Here is a 15509-nt window from a genome sequence, read left to right as displayed (position 1 = left end):
CTAGTGACATGTGAGCTATCTTCAGGGAACACTGAGTAAACTAGGCTACAGCCCAGGATACTCATGGATAAGGATTGAAGTAAGGCTAGGAAGGTGGTTGAAACCACACTGAGAAATCCTGACCAATGAGGTTATACTTATTTGATAAGGGTAGGAGAGGAGAAGGTGAGATACACAGAGATTATCTTTAGCAAATTGAAGTTAGCAAAGGCTTACAGGATGGAGCAGAGGGAAATTCTAATCAGCCCATGAGGGTGGCCAGAAGAATGTGACTGGCCTAGATCAATGGTTCTCAGCTGCCTGAAGTGGGAGCTGGGGTTGAGCATGCAGGTAGATATTGGATGATGAGAAGTAAAATATGTTTTGAAAAAGCATAATTATTATACTCATTGTTTTTTATAATCAAAACTTCAAAAACTGTCACTCCGTGAAATCCCCTTGGGGGTAGGGATGTTCACCCCATTTTAAAAGTTGATGCACCCTAACCTCCAATGTCCTTTCTAGTTGTAACCTCATTTGAATGACTTTATTTTGTGGACAAGTAAGCTAAAGCTAAAAGAGGTGACATGGTTAATCAGTGTCAGAGCTGGAACTAGACCCTGAGCCTTCTAAATTCCAGGACCGTGTTCATTCCACTGCACCATATATCTGTGATGGTTTCCATTTTACAAATGAAACAGTTTGGGCAAGGAGAGATATAGCTGGAAAAGCTCACTATTTGGACCCAGATATTCACTCCCTGTTGTGCTGCTTTCTGTCAGAGACTCCTGTTCTGATAGCCATTGCAGGAAACATGAATTTGTAAAACAGGCAGGCTTTCCACCAAAGTCTCTTATTGGAGCAAATTTTATTTTGACCATACCACACTCCAAATCGTGACCATAATACAACTACAGGAATTCAAAAAGATAAAACTCCAAAGCAATGTGCAGCAGCCACATTCCAAGACCTCCTATCTGTCAACCCAAGTCATATATACATTTACAGCTTTTAAAATTAGCGTCTGTTTCTAATTTCCTATTGGTCTACCGATGTCTTGACTTTTTCCCATTCATTATTTACTTAATTTATCTATTTCCTTGTGTCATTCCCAAGCATACATTTCTCATAAACTTTAAGGACAGTGTTTTGAAAATTAAAGAATATTTTTCCTCAGTAATGTTTTCATAGATATAACTTTTGAGAACAATTCCTTGAGAGATGTTTTAGGAGTTGTATTCTAGGACACATTATCTTCATGGTCTTCCCCCTGGTAGGATGGATAAATGATCTTGCCTTGAGAATTGCAATGAATTCTCTGGTTTCCATATAAAAGATAAATATTCCACTTACAGAAGCTGCAGGAGTAGAGTTCAAGCAGGCCTAAAGTTTAGGCCTGACGGAACGGCATGTCTGGGAGTGATCAGGGGAAAAAGACTGATTCTCACAGGATATGCTGAGCAATGGGAGTGAATTGTTACCAGTTACTTGTGTCTAGCGAGTCTCCTAAGCATTTGCTAGGGGAGGGCAGCTGCAGACTTAACAAACCTTTCCTGAGAAGGGAAAAGAGAGCTTCTCAATACTGAATGGGAACCTCACTTTTGTCTGGGGTATCAGTGAGAGCTGGGCAGGGGAGCTTGCCTCTCCAACTGGGAGTGTTGCTGACTCTGGCCCCATGCAGCTGTCTCTGTCTAAGAAGTTGTACTCTTCACCCGCAAAGTGTCTTCTGGTCAGTTACACCACTGCCCCTTATGGCAGCCAAGTGACAACTGACCAGACTGCAGTGTGATATGCGCCTTGCAAATGATGCAATGACTAAGGGTGCTGTGAGCAATTAGGGAGGGAAGGAAAGGAAAAGGGAAGATATAGGACAAGAAGCACCACTGGAGTTGGGATTTTGCCAAGTGGAGAAAGGGTATGCATGTGCCTATGTGTGGAGGGGCAGAGGAATTTAAGCAATAACACAAGGCATGGATGTGGATAAGTGCACAGATGTACTCAGGAGATGGAAAAGGGAGCTGGAATCCATGAGGGATTAGACTGGGGTCAGAGTTTAAAAAACCTCATTCGCTGACAGGAAATTTAAGTTCATTGTGCAGAAAAATCTATGAGACACATTCTTATTGTTATACTATTGTGATTCTCTTCTTGGATGGTCTGGGTTTAGAAAGAACACCAATAACAGTAGGTGTTTGAATCAAATATCAAAGTGTCCAGAGGCTTGAAGACCAATCTGAAGCTTTTGTAGGAGTCAAGGTCCCAGAAGGTAAGGGCAAAAACTAGGAAAGAAGCAGTAGCAATGAGGGTGAGGCATGGGAATTACTTCCATGGGATATATTCTCTGATGTGAAATTACTGGATCACGCAAAGGGTATAGTAACTTATATGGCCCAGGACAAATAACTTACATTGCCATTACCATACATACAGATGTTTCCCCATTAGCTGGCCAGTCTTTGTTAGGATATGCCTTTACTTTTATTGCTTTGGTCAATGCAACCGCTTTCTCTCATAAATTCTCTGTATTTACACTTATTTCATTGCTGGAAAAATTAAAGATTTTATTCCTAAAATTTGATTTAGCATTTATTTCTTCGGCTATCACTACTTCTATTGTTTATTAGCTGTGTGAGTAAAAGGCCTAGCCTTGTCCTTGGCACAGAGGAAGACTTCAGTAAGTTATGGTACTTATACTCTGTTGAAGCTTTTGCAATCTTTTATCTATAGGATATATTTAAAATCTATACTTCATTACTTACATGAATATTTTGTTTTGTTAGTTTTATTCCACAGAGGTTATTTATTTTACCCAATTTCTTGTTTTCACTAAAAAATATTATATTTTAAAGCTGGGATAAGTATATTAAATTTTGTTATATAAGTTTGGTGGATGTTAAAATTATATACAAGCTGGGTTTATTTTGGAATTCTCTATTTTTGTCCGTTTTTCTACCATCATGTTTTTGAATTGGTAAAGTACTCTTTTAAAAGAGTACTTTTAACTTCATACATGTTCTGAATCTGGTAGGACATGTTTTCCTTCAATACTCCTTTGTTAGTGATTTCTCTGATACTCTTCCCGTTTATTTCTTTATTTTGTAGGAATTTTAGAACAACTCTGTGAAGATATATAAAGTAATATTTGGGCATCTTAATTGGAATCTTGTTAAATTCATAAATTAAGAGATACTGTCATTTCTATCTGAGTATTTATTCTTTCCTGTCAGGAGCATATATATCTACTTTTATTTTAATCTTCCCTACTTTCCCATTATATACGGTTGTTTTCTTCAGCAAAGGACTGGGAGACAGAAGACGTCATTTTCAAATCAGATTCCTGGGAAACTGCCTTCCCCAACCATATTCTTGGGAAAGTGATTTTATGCCTATTTCTAAGAATCAGGTAAAGGTGGTTCTCTCTACTGAAAAGCGACCTCAGATCCACGTTATTTCAATGGGATGAATATAAATAATTTTCCTCAGCTATAAACAGAGGGTGTTAATGCATGTTTGATTATCTAGTCATTAGATTGCTGTAAGGGTTATGAAATTATGTATTCAAAGTTATCTGAAAATGTTACAATATAAACAAGGGCATGGTATAATAAAATGTAATTTTTACAATGTTTTCCTGGACAGTAAGATTCTAGAGGAAAGGAACCACATTTTCTCCTCTTGCTATCCACAATATGGTGCCAGACCACACTACGAACTCAGTAAATACTTGTATGTTAGGGGAATGAGTAGATAGTGATACAATTTTTTAAAAAGTTAAAAGGGAAAGGAAAGGTATGGTCTAGAGAGAATGTCTTTAATCTTACTGGCACATTTATTTCATCTCATATACAATTGTCTTACAATTCAACATTGATCAATATATTAATAGCTTTCCTTCTGCTGGGTTCCCCCGTAGCAAAATTTTATACCTTTATATTAATGTGATGTAAGTTACTTGTGTTCCTAGAACCTTTCTATTATTTCCCCCTTAGTGTAAGCTGCTCTGCTGAAAATGAGATTGTAGCTGGGAGCTGAGAGAAAAGGGAGATGGGAGGGGAGGGAAATGTTATATAATTATCCTACATTTGACTCCAGAGCAAAGGATCAGGAATATGCCAAGATCACTGTAATAACCATTGTCATGCCAGATACTAACCAGAAGCTTTCCACATACTGTTCTTAACCTCAAATTAAAGGTGAACCAGAAAGACTTCTGTCTGCCAAAAGTGTAGCTCAGGTTTTTACTTTCCTTTGCAATCGTTCTGCTCCCCGCCGCCCATGCCTAAAACTTAAAACTACTTCTCCCACAATGTAGGGAAAGAAGAATCCTGATGTAAGGCTTTGGCTGTTCATAGAAAAAAGTATTTGGTTTAGAGTTATCATTTGTGAGAAATTATTAAGTATACAAACACATTCCATTGATTTGATATCTTAAGTATTTGCTGCTGCTTCTTTAAAAAACAAAACAAAACAAAATACCATCTTAAGGGCTAACAATGTGACCTTGTCATGAGAATTGGTCTAAGCTAAAAATATTTGCATTGAGGAGCTTCTAGGCTTTTTGGTTCATTTGTAACACGGAGTGTGATGGATGCTTTACGTGGCAGAATGACCTTTCAATTTTCTGGATTAAAAATAATTAAAATAATGGCAAGAATGAACTTTTAAGGTTCAGCATCATTAATGTCCTCTTTTCATCCAAAATTCATTAAAGACTCATTCTGTATAAACTCTGAAGAGAAGCCCATGAGTCTTATAATAAAATCTGCATAGTAGTTTTGAAAGCAATTCCCTCCCTCCTCCCAAATTATGTAACTGTGCTTGAAATCCTCAATGTAACTCAAAGGAGTAGATAGGGTGGGTGGTTTTATTATTATTATTTCTCTTTCCCATCTTCCCCTTTGTATGGTACAGATGGATTAACTGAGGTTAACCTAGAAAGCTACAGGACCCAGTCCCAAACCTGATCTTCTGACTTTAATTCTTATAAATCAAAGTTTCTCAATCTTGGTACTACTGACATTTTAGGTTGGATACTTCTTTGCTGTGAGGGCCGTCCTCTGCACTGTAGGGTGTTCAGCAGCATCCCTGGCCTCCGCCCACTAGATGCCAGTAGTACCCTCCCCTCCCCACAACAGTTGTACCAACCAAAACGTCTCTGGGCGCCGCCAAATATCCCCTGGTGGTGGAGGGCAAAACTACTCCTAACTGACACTATAAGCTTTCCAAAATGCCATCACCATAAGTGGTAAGTAACTCCATTCCCACAGAGAGCAACTCGACTTCATATCAACTCAGCTTAATGGGACACAGTTGCCAGATGTGTCTTCAGACACGAGCTGGGTTGTCTCCAGCAAGAAGGCTGTGGGCAGTACTCTCATATTTGTTAAAAGTTCTTTATTCAACACGGATAGACTCACCCAGACTAAGGCAGATATCTTGGGTAGGCTTGATTTTCTCTCTGATGGGCCACAGATCATGATGCATGGTGGTCAGAGCTATGGTGGTCAGTAGTGCTTTTCATCAACTATTTCTGCTCTCCTCCATTCTGGGCTCAAAGCAGGATTGCATTTCCTGGCCGCCCCTTATAGTTGGGCAGTGCCTTGCAACAAGTTCTGGCCAAAGAGTCGAGTGGAACCCTATGTCACTTTTAGGCCAGAACAGTGAATTGCTAATGAAAGAACATCCTAGCTTTCTCTTGCATCTGGCACAGTTACTGGTAATGTTTGTGATGGTGGTTGCTTGGGTCTCTCTATATGCTTGGGACCCTGAGTGACCATACGAACAGAACACTACTGCTCACCTGCAATAAACACAGAGCATGAATAAAAAATAAGTGTTGAGTGTTTTAAACCACTGAGATTTTTAAGGCTGCTAGCTTAGCATAATTTAGCTTATTCTGACTGATGTAAGAACTGAAAGATGAGAACAGATTGAAAAATAGATTTAGGTTAAATCAAGGTCATTTACATGAAAACAGAAAATATAATATAAAACCACTTAGAACTTCCTTAAGTCTTAGAGTTCTCTATTTTCATTCACTAACTCTCTAATATTTGGAAATCATTTCAATGTGGTTTTTAATATATCTGATACAGTATGTAAACTACATTATTCTATTATGCCAGACTTATTCTTTCATTCATTCAAATAGTATTTATTGAACAGTAAATATATACCAAGTATTATGTGGAATATCTTCCCACTTCATATTGTTTTCGACACCTTTCTTGTGATGAAGACAGATGGCAGAAAGAAGAGGGAGTTCACTTTAATAGCTAAGGAGTGATATTTTAGGAAATGAATTTGAGGTTTTGCAGGGGTTCTTTGTTTATTTGTTTTTAAACTTTCCATTTGCAAAGAGCTTATTAGAGAAAATGGAAATGATTTCATAGGAGTAGCCAGGAATTTTCCACCATTATCACCTCCTGCTGTCTTACCCGTAAAAGAGGGATGATTTTGTGGATTTCCACATAGAGGAGAATAGCAGAGAGGTGGGCTGGCAAGGTTTGAATTGTGGATTGATAGTTGGATGGAGGCGTGATTTCAGGCAAGTGCTTTAACCTCCCTGTTTCTGACTTTTCGCAGCTGCAGTATGATAATCACAAAAGTGCCTAATTCACAGGGCTGTTGTGACGAATAAACAAGGCAATGCACAAAGGGCTTCTAATAGTACCTGGCACATGCTAAGCGCTCTAGGAACTGATGGATAACGCACTGGAGTTAGACTACTTCCGTGATGCAAACATCACAGAAGATGTTTGCTTTATTCACCACTTCATCTTAAACATCTAGTTTAGTGCTTAGCATAAAGTAGATATTTAAAAAACATGTGTTGAACACATATAGAAGTGAGTAGGGATGAGGAGACTGACTCCCAGGTTCTACTCCTAACCTTGCCACTACCTACTGCCCGTCTCGCCCACTGTGCCCAGCTGTGAGCACTTGGAATAGTCACCATCCTAGATCTAGCATCTCTTTTGTAAAATGGAAGGATCATGCAAAAGAATGATAAACTATGTAGCTATAAACTAGAATCGATAATCAACTACTACACTTTTCAGAAAAAGGATGATAATAACCTTACCGCAACATAATTTGAAAATAATCAACAGTATGAAGACTCTACAAAGTTGCTCTACTGTGGTTTTAACATTTTCAAAAGAAATTTAATGGAGATTGTCTGCTTCATCAAAAAGGGCAGTAATGGGCTTCCCTGGTGGCGCAGTGGTTGAGAGTCCACCTGCTGATGCAGGGGACACGGGTTCGTGCCCCGGTCTGGGAGGATCCCACATGCCGCGGAGCGGCTGAGCCTGTGAGCCATGGCCGCTGAGCCTGCGCGTCCGGAGCCTGTGCTCCGCAACGGGAGAGGCCACAGCAGTGAGAGGCCCGCGTACCGCAAAAAAAAAAAAAAAAAAAAAAGGGCAGTAAAACTCACTAGCACTAATGCCATCACTCAGATATGCTACCTTTCCCTACCAGTTCTGTGTAGAGGGAAGGAGAAAGAAGTTGGTTATAGAGTAATTAATGTACAAACTTGCAACTAGAGTAAGAATAAGTCCTGGAGATCAAAAATATAGCATAGTGATTACAGTCAACAGTACTGTATTATATACTTTAAAATTGCTAAGAGACTAGATCTTACATGTTCTCACTGTGAAAAAGAAATAATTATGTGATGTGAGAGAGACCTTAGCTAGAGCTACACTGGTAATCATATTGCAATATGTAAATGTATCAAGTTATCACATTGTACACCTTAAATTTATACAATGTTATATGTATAAATCTTACCTCAAGGGAAAAAAATAAGAGTATTTTAATGGTCCTGCCGTCATGTATTAAACCTTTCTTGGTTTTCCAATACATCTAGGCTTGTATGTGAAAGAGCAAAACTTGACTCATAAGGAGTGTAATCAAAGTGACTCAAGACTTCAAAGTCTCAGTTTTTCCATCTATCAAATGGGATAATAACACCTACGCCTTTGGGATTATCATGAGCAGTATATGAAATAACCTGGCAAAGGACCAAGCAAGAAGCAAACTTTCAATAAATAATAGCAATTAACAGGATAATAATGATTATTATTACAATTATTTAAAAGAAAACCACTTCCTCACAAATGTTAACAGTGTTCAGAGTTATCCTTCTGGCTGATACTGCACAGTGTATAAGTTGGTTTTAGGGTATGGGTTTTAGATATGCTAGTGGAGCACCTAGAAGAGACAACAGGCAAAGAAATGTATCCCTGCTAGGTAACCCTTTGCATGAAGTGCTGGATGGTGAGGTGGGGAAAAAAAATTAATGTTTAAACTCAGAGAAGCAGTTGGGTCAGAAAACAAGAAAATGGAAAGGTAGCACAGCATAGTGGTTAAAAGTATTATGTATTGATAGTTATGTGACCTCACTTAATTTCTCTGTGCCTCAGTTTCCCCACCTAAGAAAAATGGAGACAATAATACTGAATGAGACTGTTAAGAAGAGTTAACATTTATAAATGGCTTAGAACAATGCCTGAAATACAGCAAGTGCTATATTAGTGTTTGTCAAACTAGGACAGTGATACAAATGGCAGAAGTTACACAAAACTGCCTGTGAAGAAACCTTTGGAGTAAAGACTAGCAAGGTGGCCTTCTAGGAGCACAACCTGGAAATCTCCCAGGCTCAGTCATCCAGCCAACAACTTGGGCTCCTCCTATGTGCAAGGTGAAGTTCTGTAGCCTTAAAGAGAATTCATTCACATTTGACGTGACAGAGATGGGCCAGAGGCAAGGGCAGAAAGGAGCTCCAGTTGGGACTGGGAGTAACAGAAGTGTGTACGTAGGTAATATGACCCTTCCTATGGTCTTCCACAGCATTCCCTAATGGTCCCACAGCATCCTAGGTACCTGTCAATTATATGTAAGTGTCTCCCCAACGCAGGGCTCTCTGAGGTGCAGACTGAGTCCTGTACACTGTGAAATCCCCCTTCCACAGTGCTCAGTAAGTATGTGTTGAGGTCGAACCAAAGTGAGTAAAAGATTGAGCCTGTAATTACTGAGCACTCAGTTCTTGGGCCCCTAATTGCTCCCCAATCCACTTTCAATCCCCAGTGCTGATCTAAATAGCTCAGTGTTAACGTGTGGGAAGGGAGAGCTGTGATCCCAAGGACATGGCCCTTTGAGTAAGAACCTAGTCTTCTTTGTAGTGGTGGCTTAAAATTATCCAACAGTAAAGCTGGCTACAAAGCCTTCTGCTTAGGGATATCCTCCAGCCTCTTTCCTCAGTTCATCCACAAACACCTCAAAACTGGCACAAACAAAATTGAACTCACTAGCTTTGTAAATGAGCTGATTTTTTCTTCCTTCTTTCTTGACAGCCATCCATCTATCAAATTCTTTTCTGTGTTTTCCTTGAGAATGTCTCTCTCCTACAGCCCTCTCACTAATCTCTCTTCCACCACCTCACAGAATCACACTTGGATGACCGCTGCAGAGTCTCACTGCAGTTCTGCCTACATATCACTGCAAGGTAAATCTTCCTAAAATACATGCTTTATCATATTTCTTTCCAGTTCAAGATCGAGGCTCCCTATTTTTTACCTTTACCTAATCTACTTTGCTCATCCTTCGTACTTTGGCCCTACCCTGCCCATGTATTACTTGCTTATTAAGTTTTGCATGCAGAATCTTCTATTCTACTTAGTGACCTCATAGCACTAATCACTGAAATTGTTCTCTCATTTAAGTACAATATCTAAAATACTTGCTTCTCTATGCTTTGGCCATGTTGTTTCCCCTTTTGGAATATCCTAATCCTTTGGCTATTCAAGTTCTAGCTCTTAAATTAACATTCTACTCTAAGTCACATGTGTCAGTACTAATATATAATTACATTATCCTGTGTTTCCCTCTGTTTCCCGTCCTTATGCAAAAGTGTTCCCTCTTCAAGAAAACTATAAACTGCTTGAGGGCAGGGAGTTTACATTTTTATCTGTTTATTGAACAAATATTTATTGAGTTCCAGCCTTGTACCAGGCACTGCACTAGGCTCTGAGGTACTGTGATGAACAAGATAGTCATAATCTTTGTCCTCCCAGCACCCACATTCTAATGTTTATGTGTATGTGTGTGTGTGTGGGGGGGGGGGAGTGAGATAACAAATTACACAAAATTATATGATTAGAAACTGAGGGAGGCACCATGAGGTAAAAGTATAGGGTGCCATGAGACCATTGCAAAGCTTCACATTGAAAGAAAATGCCCTTGAGCTGAGAGCGAATGAATAAAATACAAATAGGCAAATGTGCAAAGGTTTAAAGAAGGCTGGAATCTTAGAGGAACTGAGAAAAGTTTGGTGTCTGTAAGTGCAGGGGGCAGAGGATGAGCCACATCAGATGAAGCTACTGAGGTACAAGCTGGGTGTACTTCCTTGTGTTGTACCAGAATCAAAAAGTACTTGCTAAGTGAGGGTAAACTTTAAGTGGTCCTTAAGAGTCATAAAGCATGATGACAGAGGCCATTTCTGAACTTTTCTTGTCTGTATACTTGGAGTTTACAAAAAAAGCTGAATACCCAAAGCTTAAAAAATATGAACACCTAAGTGCTTAGGACGGTGGTGCTCATCTTACTGACCCAAACATGCCCAGTGAGGATGCAGGGTGAAGGAAATGGCTTGAAACAGGCTCCATGTGGCATTAAGGATGAGAAGACCTGCTGCTATCAGCTTTGGATTTTTGTTTGTTTTCTCAAGTTCAATAAAAAAGGCATGGACCAATGACAACTATGATATGTGTCTACTCCACATTACAAGTTTGATGCCAAAATGCTTTACACAGGCCACCTAACAGATGGTAGTATATTTCAGCCATTACCAATGTGAGTAGGAATCAAACCAGTGCACCAGAGGTGAGAGGGTGTATATCCAATTACAAATTCCCACTTTCCTTAAGTGTTAAGATGCCTAAGGCAATATATGTTATTTACATCAGGATGCATTGTATAAACTATATTTGATAAAAGAGATGACTTCACGTTCTCAACTTAAATCAAAGAATGCTTACTTAAGTATTTTTTTAATTGAATCACACTTTAATGCCATCGTATAACCTTTTGGTTAACGGTGCTCATCTTGATTATTCTAACAAAGGGAAACATGGAAATTAATACTTAAGTTGTACAGCTTATGTCATCTATAAAAATACACACAAGAAAATTCAAAAGAAATACCTGGGACATCTGTGAAGGTTTCTCCAAGGACAGATACGTGGAAATTGAGTCCTAAGTCCTTAAGATGCATCAATACCTTAAAAAAACTCTCTGGATCTTTATCATGCTCCCTGGAAATAAAAACACGAAACAAAACTTGTGATATCTTAAGGTATGTGTTAGGAAAAGTGTTTTCACTTCTCATAGTATCAATTCCTCTCATGGTCTACCGTTAGTTAGGAGAGCCTCTGGCATCCACGCTGAGATCTTCCCTCACCCTTATACTGTAGCATTAGTATTGAGTGTTTTCATGAATCTAATTTCTCTATCATGGATCAAAACCCAGTCCTATTGAAGTCTCAAGGCTCTGCAGCCTTTTATTAAAGGAGAATCTGTTTTTTTCACATTTTTTGGTTAGACTATAGAAAGTCTAGCTTATTTTCCTTTCTCCTAAAATGGTTAATTTTCCACTTAACACAGGTTTTTAACAAAAGAAAAGACCAGTCTTCAAAGGACGATTCTCTACTGATCATGAGAATGTACCAAAGATGCTTTTCATTTCCATGAGTCTGAGTACCTCTCTCTCACATTTACTGAGCCTCTTTGTGTCCACAAGGAACACACAGTTTAGGGAGTGAGATTACAGACTCTCTCACTAATCTCTTATTTTTAATAATTGAATGGAGAATTATAAATACATCAAAAGGGGGTAGGCCTGAGTCTAAGTCCGCTGAGTATTAACTTAGGAGTGGAGGTTAGTCAATGCATAAAAGAATAGTAATAAAGATAATTCTTTCATTTAGTAGAAGCTTTGAAAAACATGGATTATTTTTGTTTGTTTAGCTTGTCAGTCTTCTTTGTAATGACAGAATAAGAGGTTAAAGGACACTAAAATTTAAAAAAAATCACCAATTCAAGAAATCACACTAAAATGGAATGACTTATTTTTTACATTCTAAGGTGTGAATATTTCAGTATTTCTTGCATTTAATTACACTGTTTTAAATTATCTTATTTCAGACAGATGTGGACCAGATGTCTTCAAAATATTTGTTTTTTCATTTATAATTCAGAATTTAAGCTTATTTTCTATATTTCAGAGAAATAGTTATATATCAGCAATTGAATTTCTCATTTACCAACTAATTATGTAAAATAAATCTGTAAATTGATCAAACTGCTATATGAAATATGAAAATTATATCATTCAGGAAATCTCATGAAAAATGACATCTGCAACCCTAAATGTGTTAATTCACAATTCAGTCAATATTTTCAGTATCAAGAATTAAAACAAATGCATCTTCTGATTAACATTTTAAAACGGCATGTATAATCTCCTGGAATTGTAAGATCTTATAGAATTAGAGTTCTGTAACAATTTATTTTAAGCTCTCAGTTTGATTTGCTTCAAATAATAAAGAATGCAGTGGCAAAATGTTCATTGCTTTTTAAGATGATGGGTATTACACACATGTACCATTGGGAAGCTCTGGGGTAATTCTCACATATACTACTGCTGTGGGCAAGAAAAAAGACTCAAAACAGTTTAAAGTAAAGAATACACCATATGTTATCTTCAACCATATCAATCAAACAGCTGCCACCTGACCTGTAATATATGTTATTTTACTCTGAATCTCTTGGAAATACGTAGATGAAAAGAATGGAAACAATATAACATAATATACTTTAAGGAGGGAGTAACACTACAGGGAAATCTAGCCACTCAATTCTCTAAATTTTTCATTTTGAGTTCCAAAAATTTTGGCTATGGGCCCCTGAGAGAATATCTATTCTAAATATTTCCTGCTGCTTGTTTGTTGGTTGGTTGGTTTGTTTTGTATTAAAGTAAAAGTAGATGTGGTTTGGGCTTGGAAGGAGGTTTAATTGGGTAGAAGCTGTAGTTCTTAAAAGATTCCAATGTGAATATTTTCAAAGCAGCAGGCTTCATGAACCTATATTTTCAGTGTTTCTATACAAGATAAATGCATGACAATCCTACTATAGTCTTAAGATATTTTTTATAGGTGGACAAAAGCTCTCATATTCAATAGTCACTTTGCATAAGAACACAAAAGAGATTTGCATGAATCCCCTCTCTTTTTGTTTAAACTATAATATATGGATGAATGTAAGGTGAGATTCTTCTTCCATATAATTATCCCTCAGAAAAAGAGGCATCTTATCTAAAGTCCTTATAAAGTCTCTCATAATACCAGGCACTCTCTCAATTACTTTATTTTGAACAAAGTACAGTTTAGGGAAATAGCATTAACTTGAGACGCCAACTGATGAGAATTTTGGGTAGTTTTAGCAGTCATTCGCTTGATGGGACCGGTAAAAACAGAAGCCAAGGGATTTAATACTGAGTTAGTAATTATTTTGGGAGACATGACCTAAAAATTCAAAGTGTTTTTGAAAACAAGTATTTTAAAGATCACTAAAAAAAGTAATAGAGTAAGTGGTTACTGAAGACTATGAGTAGTAAGTGGGTTTTTATAGCCAGAGAAAAGATTTTCAGTGATGGCATCATACGGTTTCACAATCTTGAACCCCAAACCGCTTAGACTGAATTCCAGATGACAGGTGGCAGAAACATGCCAGCTGCCTGAAAAGGTGGTACCATTCTGGTGTCAAGAATGCATGGGAGGGCTTCCCTGGTGGCGCAGTGGTTGAGAGTCCGCCTGCCGATGCAGGGGACACGGGTTCGTGCCCTGGTCCGGGAGGATCCCACATGCTGCGGAGCGGCTGGGCCCGTGAGCCATGGCCGCTGATCCTGTGCGTCCGGAGCCTGTGCTCCGCAACGGGAGAGGCCACAACGGTGAGAGGCCCGTGTATCGCAAAAAAAAAAAAAAAAAAAAAAGAATGCATGGGAGGGGGAGTTAGACTAAAACTACATCATAAACTATAAGGTTGAGAAAAGAGCAATACCTCTAAAAATATTCTACGTGATATATGCTTTAAAGTATTATCTATGTCTAAATTAGTAGATTACATATTATAAGTAGACACTTGGCCAGTTCATCCATGCCCCTCAAAGTTTACATAGTCAATTTAGCTGAAAACTTTTCTCGGTTTTCTCTTTAGACAAATGGGAAATTGCCTACTATTCAGAGAATCATTAAAGATGTGCACAGATATCCAGCCCAGCCATATATCAAGGCACGGATATAGCAATGACAGAGCTCAATATATTTTGTCAAGAGAGGGACTCATTGCAGATATCCAATGGATCATCCATGGACTTATCCTAGCGCCCATAATATTAATGGACCCATTTAGCAGAGAATGTGAATCTGTCTTAAATTCCTTTCTAAGAAATCTAATGTGAAGTTCTCATACTTATGATTTTAGAATGAAGCATGAAACACAGGATGAGGTATTTTAAAATAACATATTGGGCTTCCCTGATGGCGCAGTGGTTAAGATTCTGCCTGCCAATGCAGGGGACACAGGTTCGAACGCTGGTCTGGGAAGATCCTACATGCCGCGGAGCAACTAAGCCCGTGTGCCACAACTACCGAGCCTGTGCTCTAGAGCCCGCGAGCCACAACTACTGAGCCCACGTGCCACACTACTGAAGCCCTCGCGCTTAGAGCCTGGGCTCTGAAACAAGAGAAGCCACCGCAATGGGAAGCCCACGCACTGCAAGAAGAGTAGCCCCCAAGCGCTGCAACTAGAGAGCCCACGTGCAGCAATGAAGACCCAACGTAGCCAAAAATAAATAAATAAATAAAAATTAAAAAATAAAAATAACATATCGAGTGCCCCTTTTTGTCAACAGCTATCAGGATTAAACACACATTTAATGTTATTGTCAATTCTTTATAACCACATTTGTAGACTTACGGGCTCCTAAACTCTCTTCTTCTGCTCTCATCGATTCTGGTAGGGATGTAAATTGCAACAATAGTTTAGAGGGCAATTTGGTAATGTACACAATAAGCCTTAAATTGTATATAACTTTTTCCACAGTAATTCCAATTTAGAAAAGTTACCCTATGAAATAATTAAAGAGGTGCACAGAAATTCAGCCAGAGTATGTTCATAACAGCATTGTTTATAATAGCAACCATCTGTAAACAATGTAATGGGATGATAAAGAAATATACTTTGATACATACATATGATACAATACCCTGCAGCCATGAAATAATTTTGTAGAAGTATATTTTTGGCATGGAAATATATTCAAGAAATACTGTTAAGTAAAAGGGAGGTGACAGAGCAATACGTATTTTATGATCTATTTTTGTAAGACAAATGGATGTATGTGCCTAGAAAAAAGGTTGGGGTGAACTATACCAAAATGTTAACAGGGTTTATCTGTAGGGGCTACATTA

General features: G+C 38.3%; 1 protein-coding gene across 10 annotated transcripts in view; it reads right to left on the bottom strand.

The window, feature by feature from the left end:
• GTDC1 (glycosyltransferase like domain containing 1) overlaps positions 1-15509 on the bottom strand; it is a 437175-nt gene that overhangs the window by 70547 nt on the left and 351119 nt on the right. For all 10 annotated transcript variants that reach the window (XR_009520175.1, XM_060016855.1, XM_060016852.1 and 7 more), the window contains one exon: positions 11185-11294. Coding sequence is in view for 9 of the 10 variants with exons in the window: in XM_060016855.1 (XP_059872838.1) it covers positions 11185-11294 (110 nt within the window). In the remaining variant the exon portion in view is untranslated. The remainder of the gene's footprint in view (positions 1-11184; positions 11295-15509) is intronic.

This window comes from Delphinus delphis, chromosome 7 (genome assembly GCF_949987515.2).
Source record: "Delphinus delphis chromosome 7, mDelDel1.2, whole genome shotgun sequence".
In the NCBI taxonomy this organism is placed as follows: Eukaryota; Metazoa; Chordata; class Mammalia; order Artiodactyla; family Delphinidae; genus Delphinus; species Delphinus delphis.
Note: the sequence above shows the minus strand (reverse complement) of the source record. Positions and strands in the feature narration are given on the sequence as shown.